Raw genomic sequence first — 24642 nt, 5'->3', positions numbered from 1 at the left:
GGTTCTTTTTTTTAATCTTTTCCGTTGTACTGTTTCCCAGTAGTGTAAATTATAAGATATACCATAGGCGTATGAAATATAAAGGGAAGGCATTTTTCTCTGTGCATCCGAGGTCGAATTGACGGTGAAGCACGCTGCTGGCTCGTACCTATGTAAGGAGGGGCAACATACAGAGCCGTAGGGTGACAACTCCACAGTGGCATGCACCACCCTGCGAACCATTCTGCACCTGTCAAACGCCCCGCACCATTCCATGTTCCTTTCTGTATAGACACGCCTCATCAACCTCTTTTCTCATCTGCCTACCTCGCGAGTACAGCCTAGACCAAGATCACGCATAGAAAGGGAGCGAAGCATGTCGTCAACACCAGGCTCCGCGCGCCCCATGCGCTCCCCCGCCTCTGCCGCCTCCTCGCCCTCGACCTTGTCCAAGCTGCGCGTTTCGCAGCAGCACTCGTCGTCCGTGACGGCCACGATGCGCGACCGGCAGTCCCGCGGCAAGGACCCCTACACCAAAGGCCACGGCCGCGAGGATGAGGATGATGATGAAGACGATGACGATGATGATGTGGATCTTGATGATGACGAGGATGAGGATGGCTCGAGGATGCGGATCGGCAGTGTGTAAGTCTCTCACCAATCTCGGGCAATTGGGTCAGATGAGGGCGCGGGAGAATTGAAAAGCTGATGATGGAGAGAGAGGGGAATACAGGCCGAAGAATGAGAGCTTTGAGGAGAGGGAGAAGAGGCAGTTTGCGCTCGCGGTGCTGGACAGCCCGGAGCAGCTGATGATGTATGCCCAGAGCGCGAATGATGTGAGTGATTTTTTCTCCTTCTTTTCTTTTTGCAAATATTCTCGAGTTGCAAGAAGAAAAGGTAAAAGCTAATGTGTGACTTGGGGGAAAACAGAGCATTCCAGGACAGAGATATCGGTTCATGATGGCGCTGTGCGGGTTTGCCGACGAGGAGGAGCAGCAGCGCCAGCAACAACAACAGCAGCAGCAGCAGCAGTCGGCGCGTGCGACTCGACGACGTTGAAACGGAACAAGAAGTGATGCACGATTAGATGAGCACGGAGTTATGATAATGACAAGACATGATGATATTTATTGTTGCTTTAAAACCCGGGCGTTGGATCATGTGCCAGAAGTCGGTGAAATATGCTGCCATGATGCATGACATGGCAAAGGGTACCACCCACTTGTGCCTAAAAAAAAACACTATTGCCAGCTCTTACACAGCGAAGTAAAACAAAAAGGCAATAGAGATGCAACAAAAATGCCAAAAAGAACGTCCTGTGGACTGTGGCGGTCTCTCCCGCCGGGAATTGAACCCGGGTCTCAAGCGTGACAAGCTTGCATACTGACCACTATACTACGGAAGATGTTTTCCAGGTGTTGATCACCTGTCGTAGCTGAATGCTCATTGGTTGAGATCTGGCAGTCTTATTGCTCTATAGATACCTATCCTCATCCTTGGCCTTTTGAAAACAAAACTACACAATGGAAATCTTGCTCTGTCGCCCGCCGTCCCGTACAGGTTCTGGAGCTGCTCTTGGCTAATAAATTAACCAATCTTTTGTTAAAAAACTGACAGAGGAATACACCGGCGCATCATCAACAGGAAAATGCTGCGACGATCTAAACATGTGAATTGCCCTTTTAGTAACTTGCATCATGGCCCGCTGAGCTTTCACTGATGCAGAGACTGGACATGTTCGTTCCCACCAAGAAACCTCAACGTCTATTCATATACAGCTTTCTATACCAAAAACTCTCCTTCATCCTAAAGCTATTCCAAAAAGTAATAATGCTCAGTTGTTAATGATAACCCAAGAAACCCAAGAAAACGCCATCCAATGCTAAAAACAACCTTGCAGAAAAAAGCAATAGTGTAATAGTCCCTCCCAAGCTTCAAACCATCATCTATGCATATCGAGGCCCTGTCGCGCGGTTTCCATAGTTGTACGTGGGAGGCGGGTGCGGCGGCGGTGCAAAATCATGCACGCCACCGCCACCATTGTTAAACGAGTTGTTGTTCATGTTGTTGTTATAAAACTCATTTCTCGGAGGAGGAGGAGGCATATCGAACCCGTTGGCAGCGCTCATCGTCGGTCCAGGCTGCGGTTGCCATTGTGCATTATTGGCATAGGGATTCCACGCGGCCGAGCTATTGTTGGACGACGTTGGGGTGACGGGCTTCCTGACTCGTCGACGGCCGGCGCGGCGGACGCAGCTGCACACACACGAAAAGAGGATCGCAAGGACCAGCAGACCAACCACACAGGTGACGGGGATGGAAATGGCCTTGTTGTTAGTGTACCACTGCGTAAACTCCTTCCACCAGTTGCTGCCCTTGCACTGGCCGTCCTGGCAGCGACCGCCGCCGCTACAGCTGGTGCCATCGAGGAAGTTTTGGTTGTAAAAGGCACACTGGCCACCCATGAACGAGGGCGACTCACACAGCATCAGGCAGTCGTTGCGGCACGCCTTGGTGTTGTTGCTGTGCGTCAGACCGCCCGCGGCCACCTGGCACTGGTGGTTGCGCGAGGTGCACTGGCCGGAAGCACACTCCAGGTCCTTGCCGCAGGAGTCGCCATCCTTCTTGTGCTCGTCAGGCGGGCACTTGGCCGAGTCGCCGGGACACTTTTCCTCAGGATCGCAGTCGCTCGTGCTGGCGCGGCAGACCGTGTCTGAGCCTGCGAATTTGCAGCTGTCGGTACAGCAGTCTTCGTTGGCCGGGTCGCAGACGGAGCCTTGCGCGAACTTGCAGGTCTTGGGGTTGCAGCATTTGTTGGAGCCGCACCCATCAGTGCCACCGCAGTCGCAGTCCTCACCGGGCTCTACAATGCCGTTGCCGCAGACGCTCTCGGTTATGGTTTCAACATTCTTGTTGTCCGTCAAACAGTCCGACTTGACATTGCCTTTGAGACCAGAGCAGATGTTGCCAATCGTGCAGGGGGAGAATTGTGTAATGCCGCTGGCGGTGGAGGGGTTCATGATGAATTGGCCACCGGCATCGCATCCGCCGGCCTTGAGGGGGCAGCAAGACTGGGCATTCGGCTTCACGGGGCACTGGTCCGGGGTACAGTCGTGAACAGCACCAAAGGTGTGGCCCGTCTCGTGAGCAAAAATTTGCCATTCGGTAGGGCCATTGACAACGACATTGGTACCGGCAATGGTATCGTTGGTGCCGCCGTTGGGCGCAGATCCCTGACGGCAGAGCTGGCCACGCCAGGCCAGACCGACGGCGTTGTCGGTGGGACACTTGGTCAGGAGCGTCCAGTAAGCGTTCTTATCCTGAGACTTGCCTCGCCACTTGGAGAAGGTGTTGAGTCGGTCAGTAATGCTAAAGTCTGGCGAGCAGTCGACATTCCACGGCGTCGCAGAGGTGCCTCCGCTGGAGCAGTTTGCTTCAATGACGGTCAAGTTCCTGACAGCCAGAGAAATCTTGAATGTGCTCTCGTATAGTTCCGAGGCCTTGTTGACGACGCCCAGAACATGCTTTTGAATGGCGTCCTTGCTGCCAAAAATGCCCCAATATGTACAGTCCGTGGCCAGTCCAACGAGAGCCACCTTTTTCGTCGTAGGGCATCCATCGACAGAGCCAATACTAGCAATCAAATTACCTGCAGGATCACCACCGGAGCCACCATCAATAGACTGACGACCAAAGAGTTGGTGCGTAGGCATGGACTGTAGAGGGCTAAAGTCTCGTGCAATGGGGTCATATTTGGAGTTGAACGTCAGAGCGTCCGAATCGCAGAGTGCGCTGCTACCGACACTTCGGCGCTTCAGCTCAGACTGAGAGTAGTCAAGAGTTGTGATGTCCGAGTCGCGCCACACAACCATGGTCTTGCCCGCGGCCCCCTCGTCTTGGAGCTGCACGCTAGGATCGCCCTCGTGTTTGACCAGGCGATACTTGGCAGCTGTCTCAATGTGGTGGTTGTTGCCATCGATACGGAACGCACCGTCGAAAACAGGCTCGTCCCCGTCCTTCAGGACCATGATTCTGGCCCAGCCCGCGGCTGACCATCCCTGCACGCCATAGCGCTGTACAAATGCGCGGCCTTTGAACACTTTATGGTCGGATCGTAGGATGGGGTGGGCGGCAGCGACTTCACCATCGGCGCCGAGAACGGTGACGGCCAGATCGTCGGGGATGAGGTCGTCGTTGGGCTCGAGGGCGAGTCTAACTGTTTGGTGGCCCTTGTGGAGGGTAAATGTGAGGTCGAACTTGGACTGGGCATTGACTCGATGCGACGGGGTGTTTATTTGGACATTGTCGATCAAGGTGACATAGTCGACAGGATTTCGCTTAAAGGATTCGGCTGTTATTGAGACGTGGGTTAGCCGCTGCAAAAGTGACAAGACCGCAGCGATGATGAAGCGGCTTACCGAGAGACGTCTGGAGGAATAGCGCAGCGCTGGCGACGGCGGCCGCGAGGGACCGTAACGCAACCATGATCGCGCCGGCAGAGAGCAGGACGTTTGTCCAGTCGCTGGTCCGTCAGGATAATACGGAAAATGCTGTTAGACTCGATAGGGCTCCATTCGGGTTCTACCAGTGGTCACTCGGGGGTGGATCGTCAGAGCCGGCTGGTCCGGGGGCGTGGAATGAAGCGAAGCGGTTGTACGATGTAGAGAGCGTAGATGTAGTTCCGAGGTTCGTGGGCGACGAAGAGGGTAGAGAAAAATGTGCGCGCGACCGTTGAATGTATAACGTCAAGCGAGGGTTTGAGCGCGGCCCGTTTGCTTGGATGATGCAGAAAAGGTTTGAGAGGCTTGCTGGCTGGGCAGGACCAGTGGAGGAAAGGATGCGGCGGAGGGATTTGGAGGCGGAGCAGATCAGTGGGCGCGCCAGAGTACAGGCAGCCTGTCCCTTACTTTAGGCACTGTAGTACAGGCGCTGGAGAGGCCGACCAGGGGGATATTCTGGGGCTGGCTGGGTGGCTGAGTGGCCGCAGCAGTTCAGTCAGCCGGTTGTCGACGTGCAGCAGGACGGAAATTAGAGTACAAAAGTGAGGTATTATTGTGTTTCCCGGCAAAGCATGCGACTTTTGCCGCTTGACATTGTGTACAACTAGTAGCAGAATTTGTTTTAGTTCTGTTGGCTGTTGGCATGCTGGCCAGGTTTCGCCAGCAACAGGCACTGGCACCTCGGGGAGGGTCAACCTCTTGCCTCTGCCTCTCAGCGGCTGCAGGGCCTTGCTCCACTGAAACACGCCCCAGGCGGCCAGACTCCGCCGACAGAAGGATGCCGACAGCCAATTAGCGTGTCCAGCAGCGGCTTCCAGTGGCCCCAGAAGGCCCTGGTGGCGCCGTGCCACGCCAGCCATCAGCTGCCACTGTATTTTAAGAGTGCTAGCAAGGTTGTTGCTGGAATAAAAAGTGTCGCCCTCCATCTCTATTTGCATGCTTATTTCCATCCTCGGAATTTCCAAATCGCCGAATATTGTGCAGATATCGAGAATGGATAAAAATAGTCAGCCTCGAAACAAACAAACGCTTGATCCTCACCTGTCCCTCTCCCGCGCATTACCTACGCACCCATCCTCAAAACACGGCCTGTTTGAAATGCCCACCTTCCAAACACCTCCGGCATTGGTCCTGTCCGGCTCTGTGCCTACCCGAACCCTTGTTGCATTACGTCAGCCTACCAGCCAACTGCTCTCGAGTCGTGCAGCCCCTTCGCCGACACCGGGTCCAGCATCACATCGCACCTCATTATAAATGACCATTTCGCACAAAAAATCTCTTGCTTTCCAAGCTGTGTACTAAACAAATAATACCAGCGTCTGACAACCATGTGCGACGTTGAATCAATGCTCTACTGCCGCTGGGTGCAGTCAAAGTCGCGGCGGCCCTGACTGGCCTCGTATCAATGTGGTCCACAGCCAAGCTCTCCTTGGCACCCTGCGAGCATTCCGCCTATTCGAGACCAGGACCCTAATGCCGGTTCAATCCGATGCTCATCTCATGAGGGACGGCGGATCTTGCCTCCGATCTGCCCGGCACCTACGCTTCTGGCTACAGACTGTCCTCGGTGGCCAGGCGGCACCAACACTTGCCTGTGCGACTCTATAATTGCTCCCTGAATTTCATCTTGTTTGCCTTGAACAACACCGCAACAGACGGACCGTTGCGGCTGCCCACATCTCCAATGAACTACATGTCGTGTAACAAAAAGGCCCTTCGTCGTCCGATGAGGCTTAAAAGGCCATGGAACAGCAACCAGCGACCATGGCAAATCTTCTGAGATGACCATCGCCACGAAATGGATTTCGAACCTCTAAGCCAAGAAGATGCTGAAATTCGGCTTATACGATATCGGCATTGGGACCCCGAATGGCCCACATTTGACTTTGATATGGGTGTTGCCTCTCTTAACACTCTAGCTTCGTACCGGGCCATCTCATATACTTGGGGAAGCTCAGGAAAGCCCATCACCACTCCCTTTGAGATCATCGTCAACGGGCGCAGTGTGCCTGTTTCCAGTAACTTGCACTATGCCCTCATGCAGGTCTGTAACACACGCAGCAGAAACAAATGGCTCTGGGTCGATGCCCTCTGCATCAACTTTGACGACCTGAACGAGAGGAACTGGCAGGTGGCCAACATGCATCGTATCTTTGCCAGCGCCGATTTTGTCTACTTTTCCATCGGTCCCGCCGACGACGACAGCGACCGCCTCTTTGACTTCCTCGTCCCCTGGGGCAAAGAAGCGGCCGCGGCCGACATGTATCCCGGCGAGGGCGCCCTCGACCACGCGCCGCTAGAGCCGTATTCTACCACCAAGACGGGCAAGTTCATCCGCCTGCTCACCAAAACTACGGACATTTACGATAAAGGCCTACACGATGCCATCGCCGCTCTGGCACGCCGGCCCCACTGGAACCGATGCTGGATCATGCAGGAACTGATGCTCGCCAAGGGCGGTATCCTGCTTTGCGGGCAGAAAGTTATGCGTTTACACCATTTCCATGCCATCATGCTCGCCTTGACCAGAGTGGCCGAATGGCGCGGAGGGCAACCGCGTCTCGGGGATGGCTACACCTTCAGCCCCAGCGCTGCCAACGAGAGTATGCTTGGCATCGACGCCCACATCCGTGGCCCGCGGCCGGACGCCACGCTGCACTTCTTTCTCACCAGCCGGGCGCGAATATACGACACCGTTACTTGGTCGGGCCCCTTTTACGAGTCTCGCGACCCGCGGGACATCATCTTTGCCTTTCTTGGCGTAGCCTCCGACCGGGACCACCTCGGTATCGTAATTGATTATTCAATTGCGATCCGCGACGTCTACACGGCGGCCACCTTGGCCATGTTTCAGAGCGACCCGCGGCAACCCATCCTGGAGCTATCGTCCTTTCCCAAGGATATTCGCTATTTGCCCACCTGGGTGCCCGACTGGAGTCGCATCGGCCGCCTCGGCTTGCAGAATCCGCTGAGCCAGCTCGGGTCATTCCACGTCTTCCGCACCCGGAAGACCATCCCCGAGATTACCATCGTGGACGGGAATATTCTGCAGCGGCGGGGACTTGCCTGTGGCATCGTCAAGTGCGCATTCCAGTTTAGCGCCTTCGACTCCAAGGACGACTCCAAGGAGTGGCAGGCGGCCGCCTTTTCCTCCGCGCTGGAGCACCACCGCGACGAGTGCGTCCGCGACATGCTGTCTTTTATATACCTCTGTGCTTTTGACGCTGTCGGTAGCGAGGATAGGCCCGAGACGCGCCTCTGGCGGGCCATTACCGCGGATACCTACCGTAAGATCGAGAAGCTGAATGGCTACCATGATTTCAATCGCAAAATGCTCGGCCTGGAGCCCCTTCCGAGGGGTGAGCTGCTCCCGGTCAGTGTCCACCACATCTGGGAATACGGCTTGTCGGACAGCGAAGAGACTGTGGCAAGGCACCCGAGAAAGTTCGTCGCGGCTGCGTGGGAGCGGCTGGTGCGCATGGCACGCAACCGCACGCTGTTTGCGACCGAGGACGGCAGGATCGGGCTGGGGCCGTACCTGATGCAGCGCGGGGATGTGGTGACGGCGCTGGTGGGTAGTCGAGTGCCGGCCATCCTACGGCCAGAAGACTCGGTGTATCGGTATTTAGGTGAAGCCTACGTCGAGGGCATCATGTATGGCGAGCTGGGGCTGGACGAGAGCGAGCACCAGGATCAAGCGTTTGACATTGTCTAGTGCAGGTGCTGGGGGCTGCTTTTTTGCATGACACTGACTGTGGACGCTTGTCTCTCACCGACTATACACCTAATATTCATATATCATGGCATGACCTTAATGATTGATTCTTCCAGTGACGGGCAGTGGCGGAGGCGTGGTCCCGCTGCCCGGCAGAGTGGGGCCGGGCACGGCATCGACGGCACGGATGGAAGATGAGCTGCCTTTCCACTTGACGATTTTCGTCTATTTGGAGTCAACTTACGATCCTTTAACCCAGTTATCTTCCAATTTCGGAAAACCCGAACTATTACTAGTCTATAATGACGCACTACCCACGCTCTAGTACACACCGTCTGATGACTCACAGGATACTGCTACGTAACTAAGAAGCTACATCGGTCTTTCTTGATCTAAATAAGACCAACACTGCCGCAAACCAGAGACAGAGACGGTAGAATTCAACGGCTTCTTTCAGAATCTTTAGAATCTCCCTTGCAACTGAACATCCGCGCCCCAGGCCACCCACCCACCATGGTCACCTGCACACAGATCCCCGTCACCATGCCCTCGGACGGCAGCACCCTCCCCAACAGCACCATCCACGCCATCATCGGTGCCATTCTCCCGCTCGAATGGCCCTCGGTCGACCCTTGCGCCCTCCTCGTCACGCACCACACCGGCTACGCCAACACCAACTGCGTCGTCGCCCGCCCCTCTCCGCTTAGCATTACCCCCAAAGAGCCTCTCCAAGTCTTTCTCAAGATCAACGGCGAGCTCGATGGCGAAATCGCCGTGTTCAAACACCTCGTCCCTGACAAGCACGAGGAGGCGCAGCTCTGCCACGACTACGGCCAGAGCGGCCGCGGGGCGAAAATGTACGGCTTCTTCCAGACAAGCGACGGCGCGTACGGACGCGTCGACGAGTTTCTAGACGCAAGGACGCTGACGCCCAAGGATGTGGAGGACGAGGCAACGAGGGCGGACGTGGCGAGGGCGCAGGCGGCGTTTCACGCGCTAAAGACAAGGCGGGAGCGGAAGCCGGTGGCGGAGTACTACGACGCGCTGACGGGGGAGCTGGCGCGGTATCGGGGCATGGAGAAGCTGAAGAGGGTCGGGCAGGGCGCGGGGGTGCCTGTCGACGATGTGGTCGACTACGACTTTGTGTCGAGGATCGGACGCATCGTGGCGCGGCTGGAGGGCATGCGCGCCAGGAAGGCGTGGTGCATCCACGACGTGCAGTACATGAACACCATGCTCCGGACCTCGACCGACGCCCTTGCGCCGTCGCCGCGGCGCGTCGTGCTCATCGACTTTGAGTTTGTGCTTCAGAACTACCGCGGCGTGGACATTGGCGGGCATTTCCTGCACAAGCTCTTCCAGTGGTTCGACGCCTCGTCCAAGCTCACGGGCGCGCGGCCGTACTCGGCCGAGGAGAGGGCGCATTACTGCAGGGTGTATGCGGAGCAGTGGAATGCAGAGACGGGGGACGGGGACGGGGGAGAAGAGGTCGGGAAGGAGGCGGAGCTGGGGTACATGCTGGCGATTGCGTTCGAGGTGCACAATATGATGAATTACATGGAGGGGGAGGGGGAGGGGGAGGAGGATGGCATGGAGATGGAGGCGCTGAGGATGCTGTTTGGGGAGTTTGTGAGGCAGTATGAGAGACTTGGTCTCGAGGAATAGTATATATATTCATACATGAGTCAGTGTGTATGTAGACTCACGATCGAGCATCAAACGTCCTTTTTTTTTTTGGCACTTTTGGGCTCATGTTGGTCACAGCAGTACAGAGAGTGTCAAAAGAAAGCCATTATTCAAAAATCATTACGCATCAATACTATAAATCCAAAATATGTCGATTACCCGGTGGCAGATGTCAATTTCCTCCCGGCGCAGGATAAATCAGATTTGCGATCCTTGGTATCAATTCAGTCCCAGATCTCAGCCGCCTTTTTTTCTTATTTTCGATTTTTTTTTCTTTATTTATTTATTTCTTGCCGCGGGCCTCGTGGACGGTCGCGATAATCTGGTCGACAACGCTCGGGTCGGAGAGCTAATGAAAGTTAGCAATTGAAACAATGGCACAATGGTGATCCGAGGCATTTGGTACGTACAGTGCTGGTGTCGCCAAGCTGGTCCTCCTCACCGGCGAGAATCTTTCTCAGGATACGGCGCATAATCTTGCCGGAGCGCGTCTTGGGCAGGTCGGTGATGACAAAGACGGCCTTTGGCGCGGCAAAGGGACCGATGCTCTTGCGAACCTGCATGATGAACTCCTTGCGCAGGGCGTCGTTGATCTCGTTGCCCTCCTTGACGGCGACAAAGGCGTTGACGGCCTGGCCCGTGAGCTCGTCGTTGACGCCGACGACGGCGGCCTCGGCAACAGCATGGTGCTCGATGAGGGCGGCCTCGATCTCGGCGGTGGAGAGACGGTGGCCGGACACGTTGACGACGTCGTCGACGCGGCCGCGGATCCAGTAGAAGCCTTCGTAATCGCGGGCAGCACCGTCACCAGTGAACTAGCAAGATTAGCGACTGCAAGAAAATGGAGGAGTAGAATACGCACGTAGTAGCCGGGGTAGACGTTAAAGTATGTGTCCATGTAGCGCTTGTGGGCGCCGTAGACGGTGCGGGCCATGCTGGGCCATGCCTGCTTAAAGGCCAGGACGCCCTCGACATCGTTGCCGTGAATCTCCTCGCCGGAGACGGGGTCGATGATGGCGGGCTCAATACCGAAGAAGGGCAGAGAGGCTGAGCCAGGCTTGGTGGCAGTGACACCGGCGAGAGGAGTGATGACGTGGGAGCCGGTCTCGGTTTGCCAGTAGGTCTAAAAGGTTAGCGAAGCGAAACTCGGGGGTAAGCATCGTACTTACATCGACAATCTGGCACTCCTTCTTTCCGACAATATCAGAGTACCACTTCCAGACTTCGGCAGCGATGGGCTCACCGACGGAACCCAGGACACGGAGGTGCTTCATCTCGCCAGTGACGTACTCGTCGCCAGCGCGCTTCAGCAGGCGCAGAGCGGTGGGAGCAACGTAGAACTGGGTAATCTGGTGCTTGTTGATGATGTCCCAGTAGCGGGAGAAGTCGGGGTAGGCGGGGGTGCCCTCGAAGACGACGGTGGTGACACCGAGCAGCAGAGGGGCGTAGACGACGTAGGAGTGGCCGGTAATCCAGCCGACGTCGCCACCGCAAAAGTAGCGGTCGCCCTCGTGAATGTCAAAGACGTACTTGCCAGTGATGGCACAGCCGAGGAGATAACCGGCGGTGGTGTGCATGATGCCCTTGGGCTTGCCGGTAGAGCCAGAGGTGTAGAGAAGGAAGAGGGGGTCCTCCGAGTTCATGGGCTCGGGGGCAATGTAGTTGGGCCACTTCTCGACCTCGTCGTGCCACCAGACGTCACGGCCCTCCTGCATGGGGACCTCGGTGCCGGTGCGGCGGAAGACGAGGCAGTTGCGGACGTTGGGGCACTGCTTGAGAGCGTCGTCGACAATCTTCTTGGTGCCAATGAGCTTGCCGCCGCGCTTGCCCTCATCCGAGGTGATGACGACGCGAGAGTCGGCGTCGAGGACGCGGTCGCGCAGAGAGTCGGCAGAGAAGCCAGCAAAGACGACAGAGTGGACAGCGCCGATACGGACACAGGCAAGAATGGCGACAATGGCCTCTGGGATCATGGGCAGGTAAATGGCAACGGTGTCGCCCTTCTTGACACCCATCTTCTTGAGAGTCCAGGCGACCTTGCAGACATCGCGGAGGAGCTCCGCGTAGGTGACATTGCGGCCGCCTTCGGCCTCGTCGGCCTCGTAGATGATGGCGACGCGGTTGGGGTCTTTGAGGGCGTGGCGGTCGACGCAGTTGTACGAGGCGTTGAGTTCACCCTCGACGAACCACTTGGAGTCGCCGCCCTGGAGGGAGCCGCTGTAGACGGTCTGGAAGTCGCGGGTCCAGGAGAGCAGCTCGCGGGCCTTGGTGCCCCAAAACTTGGTGGGATCTGCGATGGACTCTTTGTAGAGCTGCTGGTACTCTTCGTGGTCTAGAGAGAAGAGAGGGTTAGCCGAGGAGCACTTGGCCGGGCGGGCGGAAGCTGGAAGCTAGCTGGGAGAGCTAAGCGTGGGGTGAAGTTGGTGGGGGAGGCGTCGCGAGACTGGCGATGCGTCGCAACGCGCAAACTGCACAGCAGCGCAGAAACAACACTGTCAAGAGGGTACAATTTTTGCGCTTCCGTCTTCGGCAGCAAAGCCACCAATTCTCACGTCGCACGCGCAATCTCAGGAGCTGCAGCAGAGTGAGGCGCAAAAGGCAGAGGGGTCAACTTACGGGCAAGGTGGGGCTTGCTAGGGTGCTCTATGTTGTCAGGTCAGTAAGAATTTAAAAAAAAGAGGTCCTGGTTACATCAGATTCCAGGTGAGGGGGGGATAGAGGATGGAGCAAGCGTACTGTCCAGCATCTTTTGGGGAGGGCCTAGAATTTGAGTTAGCAGGCTGTTTGCCATGGAGGCTTGTCGCGAGACGCAGCTTTGGGGTCTGCTGCGGGCACGACGGCGAAAACATACTAAGGGCGGTAATGGCCTCCTGGACCTTTGGTTGTTCAGCAGCCATGGTCGCGAGCTGTGATGTGTGGTGTGGTGTTGTAGGAGGTGCGTTTGCAGCGGCGACGCGGGGTATTCAGACGGTGGTCGGTGGGCGCTGTAGTGGTCGTATAGGCGTGCAAGCTGTTACGAGGCAGGCGAGCACGAAAAAGAGGTTGAAGCTGGCGAGAGGCAAATCTCGAATGGTTGTAAGAAAGAGAAGAGTACTAGGATATAAGATGGAAAAGCAGAGAACAGAGAGGGGCAGGTCAGAGGTTGAACGGGATGGGGCCGGAGTGAATCTTTATATTGGGCAGGGTGATGGTGGTGTCGCCATGCGTGCGAGTCGAGACTGGCTGCCACTACTCCGATGAGCTCTGGGTACCAGTATTATTATTATGAGCCATGACAACGCTGCCGTGCATTAGCTGCACCGCAGTTGGCTGGTGGTGCTTTGCCGCCCACCCAGCCAACCCAACCAGCCAAGCCTGCCCGGGTGAACCCCTCCATTGCAGTCCTGGGGTTACATTGGTCCTGTACCGGTACCCTGGGGTCATGGTGGGGGAGGTACCTCTTGTCCAGCCATTCCACCACACATTACAGGCTGTTTCGGTGGGCTAGCGCCCTATAACTAGAGCTACAGCTCCCTGTGTCCAGCTGCTGCTCCCGCTATCCCCAACTCAGCAAGGCCTCCATTGCTCCGAAGCCTCATTCGCGAATTTGTTGCCTCTGGCTGCCGTTCAGTCCGGAGCATTGCCGAGTATTTGTAGAATAAAATAAAATGAAAATAGAATGGAACGCGAGGACTAATGTGCCAAACCGTGAACGACATTCTATCGGGACCCATCCGAGCACCATTTCTTGTCTAGTCTTGTGCTGTTACCTCATTGCTGCTCGTTCTTCCATGTACTGGTAGAAGCAGCGTCTAGCCGCCCGGCCGGACAAATGGTACTTTTCGGCTGTGCTTCCATCCAGGTACCCTGTTCGATCCCTGCCCGCCAGCTTACGGCCGTCCGGGGCCAGCTCGCGGGTTCCATCCGACAGCCGTCGACAGCCTTTCCATGCAAACGCGCAACTGTCTCCTTTTCCCTCGGTCCAGTCCACAAGACCAAATGTCCATCATCTCCAAGGTTGAAATATCAGTTGCCGACACATATTATATACACCCATCGCCCTCGCAAGCCACCAAGCAGGTCCCTGGCACACGACCCCACGACGCCGCACCCAACAAAACGCCCCAGTTCGGCCTCGCGCAGCCTGGCCTCGCCTCGCCTCCACCCTATCGTTGCATGCTACTACCAGTAGTGACTCCGTACAGTGGACGTATGTTAACCGTGCTGGTAGCAGCTCCCATCGTCATGTTACGTCCCCTGCTTGCCAACAACGTCTCTGCAGCGACGAGACAAAATGGCTCAAAATCTGCCGCTCCTCATTTGCACCGTTGCTGCAGGCTTGCAATGCCCCGCCAACTTGCAGCCAGACCCTACTCAAACGGTCGCAACCACCACAGGCCAGACTCGGCACATCTCGCAGCTCGCAGCAGCATGCTGTTTGATGCAAAAATACCTTGGTGTGCATCTCGCTTCGCCAGAATGCACAATACAGCAGTAGCTGTACACAAGTCAGTGTACATAAATGCAGGGGCGCCGCAACCCCTCCTTCTTACCTAGCTCGCCAACTAGCTCCCACCTGACGAAATAAGGTAGCTCCACGCTCATACCCACGACGTCAGAGCCTTTTGCCCCGAGTCTTGGCCTCTCTCGATGAGCGATCCGATCCGGTGAATCCTGGCTTCATTTCGCCATCCATTTTCCATACTTATTGTCATCGTTTCTAGGTCCAACTCCCACCGCTACTGCCCCTGCAAATTACACCTCCCCCGCTCCCAGTTGTCTCGGAGTAGATGTGTGGCTGGCCGCGGCAGAAGCGACATAGTCCGACCTAGACCAGTCGGCAGATGCGTTCTTTGCTGGCATTTCCCGACTGTTGGCCAATATTGTACGAAAATATACCGCGAGCCAGGTCCGGCCTCATTTTCGGTTGCAGAGACCCCTGTGGAACATCTTACTACACGACTGGCTGCATATTATGCTCCTGATGACCATGTGCGCTCCCGAACCGGACAGTGATTAGAGCGCTCTCGCACCCCACTGTCGCATTTCTACTGGTAACCAGTACCGATACTGGGTTGGGTGTCGACTGCCCCATCCTGCCGACGACAGAATAAGCTCGCAGCCAAAGTGCGCCACAAGCAACCCTGGCCTGGCCTTAATAATGCTGACCGTGGCCAAGACGCGGCTGACAAGATGTGCTTCCAAGCGACTTCCGGGTCGATTTCTGTTTTTCTAGCCTTGATCTGAGTTCGTCTTCGCTGCGCATCACATGCCAAGTCCGACAAAGGAGATGGCCCTGTAGCTGCCGCTATCTGCTTACATGGCGACATGGATCACCTTTGCCCTCTCCCAGCAGCTTCCGAAACCATGAGAGCAAAAGTAAAGCGAACTGCTGGCTTCCTTGATCTTCTGTCTTCATTTTCTGGTTTGTTCTCGACCTAAATTTGGATCTAACAGTAGCATTCGCTGTACACCTGCCATATTAAGCCCCCGTCAAGTTGGTACATGTCCACTCAGCGAAAGTGGTACCTGAAGACCCGACGCCAACATGTGGATGACAAGAAAGAAGCAAATCTTTCAAAGGATAGAAGGCGGCGGCTAGCGATGTATAACGAAATCAAGAGGATACGTAAAAGTCTCTTTATTCGCGCTTTTTGCCCTCTCACTGTTGGCCACTTTTTTCGTTCACGATCCCATCTAAATGACAGCTGCAACAGCAGCGAGAGCAACAGCAGCTGCCAGCATGTTATATAGCCACTCGACCGCCATCGAATACGCACACACACTACACCATGGTCCGACAAGCGCTTTTGCTGTCAGCCGCCTAAAACTCGTCGAATCAGCTATTTACGCCTCTGTCGACAGAGGCACGTCGGGATGGACTGACCTGACTCGCCTCTCGCCCTAAAGCGATGACTAAGCCATCATGACTCGGTAGAATCCCTCATCGCCACGTCGCTATGATTCAGCCCCCGATCTCTCCAAGCTCCATCACACCACTGTGCATCCCCAGTCGGCCTGCCGAGCGAATCGCAATCATCTTGCTGCAGTCTTGATGCAGTGTGTGTTGGTCGGTGTGTGACGCCACTTCATCGGACTTGGGCACGGATAGAGATCCGTCAGATCGACGGGGACATCCGCATCGGCAAAGCCTGGCGTGGGTCCTCTCACTGGTCAAGTACAATTTAATTGCACAAAGGAAAAATCAAAACAAAAAAAGCAGTAGATGCAATGGTAACACAAGCGGCTGGAGGAGACGGGCGCTCGCAAAGCAGGCCTCTTGACGAGAGCGATGCTGCGCCCACGCCGCCGGGCGCCGGGGGAGACGATGCCGGCGCAGCGGCCGCCAAGAAAAGGAAACTGGCAAGCACCGCCCGCGGTGTCGCGAACTTAACGCCGGAGCAGCTCGCCAAAAAGCGTGCCAATGGTATGCTTTCAATTGCTCATTCATATGTAGACACAACTGACACTGGACTCAGATCGCGAGGCGCAGAGGGCTATTCGCGAGCGCACAAAGAACCAGATTCAAACTCTGGAGCGCCGCGTCGAGGAGCTCACCAGCCTGCAACCGTACCAGGAATTGCAAGCGGCTATAGAGGCCAAGGCAGTTCTCGAGAGGGAGAATGCCGATATTCGCCAGCGGCTCGCCTCTGTTGTCAGCATGTTGCAGCCTCTCATCGGTGCGGCACTACTCTCCAGATACCCTGTTTCATCATGTCGTCCCTAACAATCTAGACAGGCCAGCTTCCAGAGACCGTGGCTCCTTCTACAGAGCAGCATACAAAACGCAGCACCCGGGAGACTGCAGAACCGGACAGACGGACACGATCACCCGCAGGCCAGCAAAGCGCCAGTTCCGGGACAAGCACGCTTCACGCCAACGGCCACGCCGCGCAGAGCGACCTCGACCAGCAGCGGGAGCAGCTTCGCCACGGACTCGCGATGGGCCCTGAACGTCTCGGTCTCGGCTTCCTGCTCGACGCCAGCCACCAGGTCTCGCGCATCCCGGGCTCCTCGGGCTCCTCCGCCGCCACGGGCCCAGGAGCCGTCGACACGCCGTCTACGTACCGCTATCCCGCGCCGGCTCCCCGGCAAGGCTCCGTCGCTCCCAGCAGCAACAGCAGCAGCGGCGCCATCTCGCCCGGCCCATCCTCATCCTCAACCCACCCGTCAGTGCCATCATCTTACAACAACAGCGCGTTCCCCTCTGGCTATCCCTACCAGGGCCCGGACGCGAGCGCCGACCGCGCCGACAACGCCAGCAACGCCGACGAGACCATTGTCGCGCCCAGCAGCAGCAGCGGCGGCGGCGTCCCGCGGTACGCCGCCCCCGTGCGCACCACGCCGCCCACGTGCCCGCTCGACTCGCTGCTCCTCGACTTTTTGCAGGAGCGGCGGCAGCGCGCCGCCGAGGGCCTGCCGGCGCACGAGGTCCTCGGCCCGCGGTACCCGTCCGTCTCATCGCTCCTCAACCCCGCGAACAGCGCCTACGCCCACCCTCTGTCCCGCGTCTTCACCGACATCCTCGCCAAGTTCCCAGACCTCTCGGGCCTGCCTGAGCGCGTCGCCGTGCTGTACATCATGTTCCTCGTCATGCGCTGGCAGGTTGCGCCCACGCGCGAAAACTACGAGCGCCTGCCGCCCTGGGCGCGGCCCCTGCGCGCGCAGCTGCTCACCCCGCACCCGGCGTGGGTGGACCATTTACCCTTTCCGCGCATGCGCGAGGCGCTCGTCAAGGGCCACAGCTCGGGCGCGTACCCGTTTGAGCACTTTTTCATCCCGTACACGACAACGCTGACGCTGTCGTGGCCGTACCACGACACGGACACGCTCCTGCAGAGCCCCCACTCGGAGGAGCTGATGATCAATCCAGTGTTTGAGCGGCATCTGAGGAAGCTGGAGAACTGGAAGCTGGGCGAGGCGTTTGCGCGGGCGTTTCCGGGGCTGGCGGACACGGGCAACGTGCCAGAGGGTGACCTGGTGGCGGCGAGGGCCAAGACGGCGACGACGACGAAAGGGAGGATATAAAGCAGTTTGCTGGGGATGCAAGAACTTGGGAGAAGGGAGAAATGTCGCATACCGGAGTTTTTATCTTGTGGTTTTTTAATCGGTTGTGAAACCTGGCTGGGGTTGAGATATTCATATCAAGGCGTTTTGCTTTCGTAGGAAGGACACAATCACAATTGAAATACTGACACGTACTACTAGTTGTACATGTGTAATCCAGAAATTATAAAGGGGGTATCTTTGTATGGTTTCTTGCAAGTTTCAAAACCCAGCTTGTCCTGTTCTTCTTTCCCAGTTCCCACCCTGCTTTTTCCTCTCCGAGATATATATACTTTAAGCTCATATTTACAAACCCATATTTTGCAAGCTTGGTCTTGTCCTTTCCCACCGACGCAGAACGCGCCAAGGAGGCTCACGCCTCGTCGCCCACGTCGCCCACGCCCAGCGAAAACTTTCTCAGCATCGGCCCCTCGCCCACCCACAGGCTCGACATCCTCTCCCTCGGCATCCGCTGAAACATGAGCGCCCTGATCGGCGTGTCCGCCCTCACGCGGCCCAGCGCGCCGCCGCCCGTCAGCCTCCGCCCCGACTTGAGCGAGAAGAGCTTCACCGTGCCGTCGTCCTGCGCCGCGGCCGCGAGGCCCATCTCGACGCTCACGTCCCACCCGGTGTGCACGTGCGCCTCGTTCCTGTACCCTTCGAACCTCAGCACGGGCGTGCTGCTGCTGCTGCTCCTCCCGCCGGCGGGCTCCGGCTTCTCGCGGGCGAGGAAGCGCAGGTCGTACGTGGCCATGCTGCTGCGCAGCCCGGCGACGAGGACCTGGTGCTCGGAGATGCTGCGCAGGTGGGTGATGGAGCTGGCGTGCGGGACGGAGCGCCACTGCGCGGCGGGCGCGCGCAGGTCCGTCGTCCACAGGCGCGGCTGGCGCCCGCCCGCGAGGAGCACGTTGTGGTTGCCCGTCTGGAAGTCCTGGTCAAAGACCTCCTGCGGGACGTGCTTGCTCACCGTCGCTGCTACTGCGGTGGCGGCGCCGGAGGACGGGGCGGAGGAGATCCAAGCCATAGTCTCGTTGGAGCGCACGCGCAGGATGCCCGCGTTGGTGCCGATGACGCAAAGGAGGTCCGAGGACGCGGGCGCCGGGGTGGACTGGTGGACGAGCCACTCGTCACGGAGCCGGTGCCGGATGTACAGCCGCTGGTAGTGGCTTGCTGGTTCGTTCCTCGTGATCAGCATCGCCGAGGGCAACAGATACAAAAGGGGGGAGGGGGGGGGACGTACTCTCGCCGAGAAGCCACTGCGGGCGGTAGTCGTGCTCCTCGGAAAGCAGCGGGGAGAAAAAGTACAGCCCGCAGGAGTGGTCCGGCTCGCGCGAGGTGAGCAGGATCTTGTGCGAGGGCCGGTGGTACCGAATCGACGACATTTGCGGGCAGCGAATCATTTCGGCGCGGAGGCCCTGCCGACGGCCGGTGCTCTCTGGCGCGGTCCTCGAGAAGGAGATTCTAACACCATCATCAGTTCTTCCACTCAACACACACACCACGCACACACGTCCGTCCTTCTGGCTATGCAACGTACGCATCGTTGTTATCCGTGGCAATGTAGCTCCCCACAAGAGTCTCTTCATCCAGCGCTGCAATTGGGAGAAAAAAAAAACCCTGTCAGTAAATTCGAACCCAGGGGTTGTGCCAAATAGAAGGGGGGAGAGGGGTACGCACTCGCATAGGCCACGCCAAGACCCGTCTTGTCATCATCGCCACCGACATACATGCACGGCATGTTCGCATACCTCTCCCTCGCAAAGCTCGGCACAAACGGTATGCTCCCCTTGTCCACCAGCCCGCCCGCCCACGCCGCCGCCATCATGTCCTCCACCACCGCCGCCGCCTCTCCTCTGCCGCCGCCAAGCTCGCGCAGCAGCCGGCCCCGCGTCACGAGGTCCGCCTCCAGGACGGCATGCCGCTGGATGTGGTTCCGGAGCAGGCGCGCTCGTCTGCGGGACGACTCGGCCGCCGAGGAGGCAACGCGCCGGCGCTTGACCTCGTCGGCCGACCAGGCGGCGGCCGGCGGTGCCGTGTGCGACTTTTCAATCTTAAAGTACTTCTTCTTCACAGGGTCTGCCGTTGCCGCAAAAAGGGTCAGCAAAAAGTAATAAACGGTGAAGGCGAGAATGCTAGAGAACGAGAGAGCCATACCAAAGTAGTAACCCGGGATTTCAGGCGCCATGGTGAAAAAGGTTTGATTCGAAATGTCAGTCGAGAACCGATTCGTGCAGATTTTCAAAAGATTCAAGGCACGTAGATGGGGGCCCGTCTGATGGCTACATTAAAAGTGATCATTTCTGAAATGAAAAAGCCTAGCACGAGAGATTCCCTCTCACACATATACTCATACAAGTAATTAGATGAGGAGTGCAGTCTATGTGCAGCAAGGTTGGCCAAAAGCAAAAGTCACGTGATTGTGAAAAGTTCAGCATCGCCACGGCGAGAACCACATCACAGCAAGACACCACCTCACAGCCGTTACAGTTTAATAGTCAGATATACAATCGCTGGAGCAAGTAGTATTTTTACTTTTTATCATTAATGGTCTAAAAGACGGAGGTCTAGGGTATGAAGAGTCGCACGTTTGCCGCCTCAACCACTCAAACGCTTCCAATACTCCGGTACGACTCATACAATGCAAAATTTAAACATAGAGAAGACGAAAAGAGCAGCCGAGAGGTCGGCGTGCGGGTATGTGACAATTCCATATTTACTGGGACTTCTCGTGCTGAGTCGAGACACGCTGGAGGGAGACAACTATCAAATTGTTAGTACAGTGCTTTTGTGGAGGCGAGTTGAGAATACATACCAAAGTCTTCCAGAGAACGCTGCTTTTGGTCCTTCTTGGGGGACTTGCCGTGCATGAGGTTATCGAAGCCGGCGGAGCCCTGCATGAAGTAGTAGAGACCACCCATGATGGCGAAGATACCGAAGGAGAAAATCCAGATACGGACAACGGCAACGATGGAGGTCTGCTCGCCGGACTGGAACCAACCAAAGATACAGAAGAGGGTGGCAACGACGTCGACAAGGAAAATGGCGCCCGACAGCTGCCACGAGGGAATAGAGGACCAGAAGGGACCGTTGGCACGGGTGATGAAGATCAGCCAGTTCTCAGTGAGAGAGATCTCGAGGAAGAGAACCTCATCAAGGTTACCGAAGTTCTGGACGATACCACCGTTACGGTCGTTGGCAAGCATGGTAGTGAGGGCAATCCAGGTACCGACAGCCAGGACAACACCGAGGAAGATGGACATACCCCAGAGCTTGGGCAGGTTCCACTTGACAGGGGTCTGGGAGAAGGGGGCGTTGTCGTAGGCAATGGCAAGGGTGGCAATATCGGCGAAAATGGCAATGAAGACGACAAGCTCAATGTTCAGGGACTTGTTGAGAATGGCAATCCAAAGACCAAGGAAGATTTCCATGTGCAGGGACAGGGCGATACGGTAGACGACGTAGGCGTACATGCGGTGGAAAATCTGGCGGGAAGTCTTGAGGGCGTCAATGATGGCACCGAGACCGGGGGCAAGGAAGACAATATCGGCGGCGGAACGGGCAGCATCGGAGGCACCCTCGACGGCAATACCAGTATCGGCCTTCTTCAGGGAGGGGGCGTCGTTGACACCGTCACCGGTCATGGCAACGAGGTAACCACGCTGCTGAAGAATCTCGACGACGGAGTACTTGTGCTGGGGGAAAACCTCAGCGAAACCATCGGCAGCCTCGACGAAATCGTAGACCTCAGAACCAGGCATGTCACCACCACCACCGAGACCAAGACGCTCAGCGTTGTAGACGTTGGTACCGAGACCGAGCTGGCGGGAAGTTTCACGGGCAATGCCGACGGCGTCACCAGTAAGCATCTTGATGGAGAGACCGAGACGCTTGGCCTCGTTGATAGTGCGGGCAGTGTCGTGACGAGGGGGGTCAGAGCAGGGCATGATTCCGAGAATCTCCCAAGCACCCTCACCACGCTTGCGGGCAACACCAAGAGAACGGAAACCACGGGTAGCAAACTCGGCGACGCAGTTCTTGTAAGCCTTGTCGACGTCCTCGGGGATGGGGTGGTCCTCCTCGACAGTCTTGAGAACGAAGAGAGGGGCACCCTTGACACAGACGATGCGCTCGCCCTGGGGAGACTCAACAACAGCCTGGACCTTCTTGGAGACGGGGTCAAAGGGGTGGAAGTCGATAACCTTGTACTTGGAGAGGACAGACTTGGCGCGGGGGTAGAACTTGAGGGACTTGAGGAAAGCCTTGTCAATGGCATCGATACCCTTCTTCTTGCGGGAAGCAGCCAAGCAAGCAGTAAGCATCAGGTCATCGGGGTCAACGCCCTGGACGGTGAAGGGCTCGGCGAGAGACAGCTTGTTCTTGGTCAGGGTACCGGTCTTGTCGGAGCAGAGAATCTCGACACCAGCAAGGGACTCAATGGCGGAGAGCTTCTGGACAATAGCCTGCTTCTTGGCAAGGTAGGCGGCACCGACGGCCATGGTGGTGGTGACGACAGCGGGGAGACCGACAGGGACACCGACAATGGTGATGGCCAGGGTGAAGCGAAGGATATCGACAATGCCGTTGGAGCGGTAGAAGGAAGAAATCCAGACGACGAGGAGAGTCAGGATGACGAGGATCAGAAGAACCGTGCCAATGCCGTTGAGAACCTCGGTGAAATGACCAGTGCCACCAGCGGACTGGGAGACGAGAGCAGCGGCGCGACCGACGAAGGTGTTGTCACCGGTGGAGGTGACGACGACGAAGGCCTCACCACGCTTGACGGCGGAGGAGGCGTAGCAGTTGTCGCCCTTGTGCTTGTCGACAGCAAGGGACTCACCAGTAATGGCGGACTGATCAACCTGGAGGAAAGCATCTTCGGTGACGATGCGACCGTCGGCGGGGATAATGGTACCCTCCTCAATCTGGAGGATATCACCGGGAACGACCTCGGGGGCCTCAATCTCCTTGAGGGTGCCATCACGGAGAACGACAGCCTTGAGGGCAAGAGTCTTCTTGAGTTCCTCGACAATAGAACCAGCCTGGAATTCCTGAATGAAACCGACACCAGCGTTAAGCAGGAGAAGAGCGCAAATGACACCGAAATCGACCCAATCCTCGAGACCGGCAGCGAGAACAGCGGCAGCCTAGAGAAAAGATGGTTAGCGCGATTGCACAAGATTGTGACTGAAGAAACACGATGAGAGCGCAATGCAAATGAAAACTGGATCCAATGAATGCGGCCAAACTGAATGCGCCCGAGAGCGCGCCATCTTTGAAACAAAATTGCGCTAGCTCACGAGGCCGAGCTGGAAAGAAAAACACGAGCCCTGACCCAGCAGCAGAGTGGTTCCCGACCCGTTCTGGAGCCCAGAACTAGCCTTGCTGACTGGATGGGCCAAGCCCGGGACCTGGGCTAGCTCCGGCCGGAAGAACCAGCATGGAGCCGCCGGCTGGCCACGGAGGTGCTTCGAGTTTATCCGATCGGCGGTGGGCTCGTGGACAGGCAATTTGCTGTGTTTTGGGCGAAGCGGCAGAAAGGCGATCGATGGTTGGCCAATTGGATGGCGTTGTGGGGCGCTTTTTTTTTTCGTTTGCGGGTTTGCGGCAGGTGTGGAAAGTGCAGTAGGCAACGCCGGCAGAAAGACTGGCATCAGGAAAAGCGCGGATGGATCGACGCCCCCACATCAGCACCGGCCATGTGCGACTAGCCAATTGCTGAGGCACGCCGGAGCTCATGTGGAACCATTAATCTGCGCCGGACAAAAAGCGCGCAACAAAAAATTGCTGGGCCAAGTCGCCATTCCCAATTCGGTGGTCCGCCCAAAACATCCAGTGTATGGGTAAACACGGCCAGAAGATGAGGCACAAATGCGCCGGCTCTTTGCGATGGGATCGGGGAAAAACAGGGGGCCAAGGATTTGGATGCGCATTCAGTGCGACAATCCAATTGAGCAGGAAAAGCGCACACAGAGGACTGCGATTGCTCTCCAGACGCAAATAAAAGCCGTGAATAAACAATGATGCCACATGTGAAACATTGTCCAGTAAACAAGCAAACGCAGAAAATGCAGCAAAAAAGAACACGAGAAAAAAATGAGCTTACCTCCATGACGAACTGGATGGGACCAATGAAGTAAGAGAAGAACTTGAGAATCAGGTTCTCCTTCTCCTCCTTCATCTGGTTGAGACCGTACTTGCGACGGCGCTGAGTGACCTCGGACTCGGTCAGACCGACGCGGGAGTCAGTCTGGAGCATGTCCTCGGGGACGACACGGCCGGTGGCGGCGGTGGTCTCCTCCTCCTCCTCCTCAACGGCGGCGTGGCCGTCCTGGGACTCGAGGTCCTCGATCAGGGCGTCAATGTCCTCATCCTCGTCCTCATCGGCAGCGGGAGCGGCCTTGGGGGGAGGAGCGGCGGCGCCGGCGCCAGCGTGGTGCTGCTGCTGCTGGTGGTGCTTCTCGTCGAAGCCGCCAGACTCGATGTTGGTGTCGAGCGCGGGAGCGCCGACATCCTTGTGGTCAGCCATTGCTGAAGGTTGTTGGGAAGCTTTGTTGATTTCTGTAGGTAGCGATAGGACTGAGAAGGGCGAGCTGGAATTGACGCGAGAAAGCCTCTACGACGCAAAGACTGTCGAGAGTGATGGAGAGAAGTGAGGGTAGAAAAGGGGAAGACAAAACACAATGAAGCTTGTGATGTCGAGCACCGCACGAAGTAGGGATGGGGTGGACGTCTAGGTGC

The 24642-nt window shown here is 56.9% G+C and overlaps 9 protein-coding genes across 10 annotated transcripts; 5 read left to right on the top strand and 4 right to left on the bottom strand.

Moving 5' to 3' along the window:
* Positions 1–355: 355 nt before the first annotated feature.
* LMH87_009621 (uncharacterized protein) lies at positions 356–1038 on the top strand (the record flags this gene model as incomplete). 2 transcript variants are annotated; one of them, XM_056196647.1, is made up of 3 exons in its annotated part: positions 356–624; positions 713–815; positions 910–1038. In XM_056196647.1, 3 exons carry the CDS (start codon positions 356–358, stop codon positions 1036–1038), a joined length of 501 nt encoding a protein of 166 aa, XP_056053774.1. The 2 variants fall into 2 exon arrangements, with proteins under 2 accessions (XP_056053774.1, XP_056053775.1); XM_056196648.1 differs by lacking the exon at positions 910–1038 and having other exon boundaries at positions 699–789.
* Positions 1039–1925: 887 nt separating this feature from the next.
* Positions 1926–4464, bottom strand: LMH87_009620 (uncharacterized protein; the record flags this gene model as incomplete). Its single annotated transcript, XM_056196646.1, has 2 exons — positions 1926–4330; positions 4398–4464. The coding sequence occupies 2 exons, from the start codon at positions 4462–4464 to the stop codon at positions 1926–1928; spliced, it is 2472 nt and encodes an 823-aa protein (XP_056053773.1).
* A 1812-nt stretch (positions 4465–6276) lies between these two features.
* LMH87_009619 (uncharacterized protein) lies at positions 6277–8193 on the top strand (the record flags this gene model as incomplete). The annotated part of the gene is made up of 1 exon (XM_056196645.1): positions 6277–8193. One exon carries the CDS (start codon positions 6277–6279, stop codon positions 8191–8193), a length of 1917 nt encoding a protein of 638 aa, XP_056053772.1.
* A 513-nt stretch (positions 8194–8706) lies between these two features.
* Positions 8707–9858, top strand: LMH87_009618 (uncharacterized protein; the record flags this gene model as incomplete). Its single annotated transcript, XM_056196644.1, has 1 exon — positions 8707–9858. The coding sequence occupies one exon, from the start codon at positions 8707–8709 to the stop codon at positions 9856–9858; it is 1152 nt and encodes a 383-aa protein (XP_056053771.1).
* Positions 9859–10162: 304 nt separating this feature from the next.
* On the bottom strand, positions 10163–12776 carry LMH87_009617 (uncharacterized protein; the record flags this gene model as incomplete). Its single annotated transcript, XM_056196643.1, has 7 exons — positions 10163–10228; positions 10290–10694; positions 10742–11002; positions 11049–12211; positions 12496–12522; positions 12616–12639; positions 12731–12776. The coding sequence occupies 7 exons, from the start codon at positions 12774–12776 to the stop codon at positions 10163–10165; spliced, it is 1992 nt and encodes a 663-aa protein (XP_056053770.1).
* Positions 12777–14508: 1732 nt separating this feature from the next.
* Positions 14509–15094, top strand: LMH87_009616 (uncharacterized protein; the record flags this gene model as incomplete). Its single annotated transcript, XM_056196642.1, has 4 exons — positions 14509–14525; positions 14583–14743; positions 14921–14985; positions 15038–15094. The coding sequence occupies 4 exons, from the start codon at positions 14509–14511 to the stop codon at positions 15092–15094; spliced, it is 300 nt and encodes a 99-aa protein (XP_056053769.1).
* Positions 15095–16089: 995 nt separating this feature from the next.
* LMH87_009615 (uncharacterized protein) lies at positions 16090–17886 on the top strand (the record flags this gene model as incomplete). Its single annotated transcript, XM_056196641.1, has 3 exons — positions 16090–16285; positions 16338–16538; positions 16598–17886. The coding sequence occupies 3 exons, from the start codon at positions 16090–16092 to the stop codon at positions 17884–17886; spliced, it is 1686 nt and encodes a 561-aa protein (XP_056053768.1).
* A 391-nt stretch (positions 17887–18277) lies between these two features.
* Positions 18278–20089, bottom strand: LMH87_009614 (uncharacterized protein; the record flags this gene model as incomplete). The annotated part of the gene is made up of 5 exons (XM_056196640.1): positions 18278–19074; positions 19145–19365; positions 19442–19496; positions 19582–19980; positions 20059–20089. The coding sequence occupies 5 exons, from the start codon at positions 20087–20089 to the stop codon at positions 18278–18280; spliced, it is 1503 nt and encodes a 500-aa protein (XP_056053767.1).
* A 528-nt stretch (positions 20090–20617) lies between these two features.
* On the bottom strand, positions 20618–24430 carry LMH87_009613 (uncharacterized protein; the record flags this gene model as incomplete). The annotated part of the gene is made up of 3 exons (XM_056196639.1): positions 20618–20664; positions 20717–23048; positions 24008–24430. The coding sequence occupies 3 exons, from the start codon at positions 24428–24430 to the stop codon at positions 20618–20620; spliced, it is 2802 nt and encodes a 933-aa protein (XP_056053766.1).
* Between the last annotated feature and the right edge of the window lie 212 nt (positions 24431–24642).

This window comes from Akanthomyces muscarius, chromosome 5 (genome assembly GCF_028009165.1).
Source record: "Akanthomyces muscarius strain Ve6 chromosome 5, whole genome shotgun sequence".
Lineage (NCBI taxonomy): Eukaryota > Fungi > Ascomycota > Sordariomycetes > Hypocreales > Cordycipitaceae > Akanthomyces > Akanthomyces muscarius.
The sequence above is the reverse complement of the archived record's forward strand: the minus strand, read 5'-3'. Positions and strand labels throughout refer to the sequence as shown.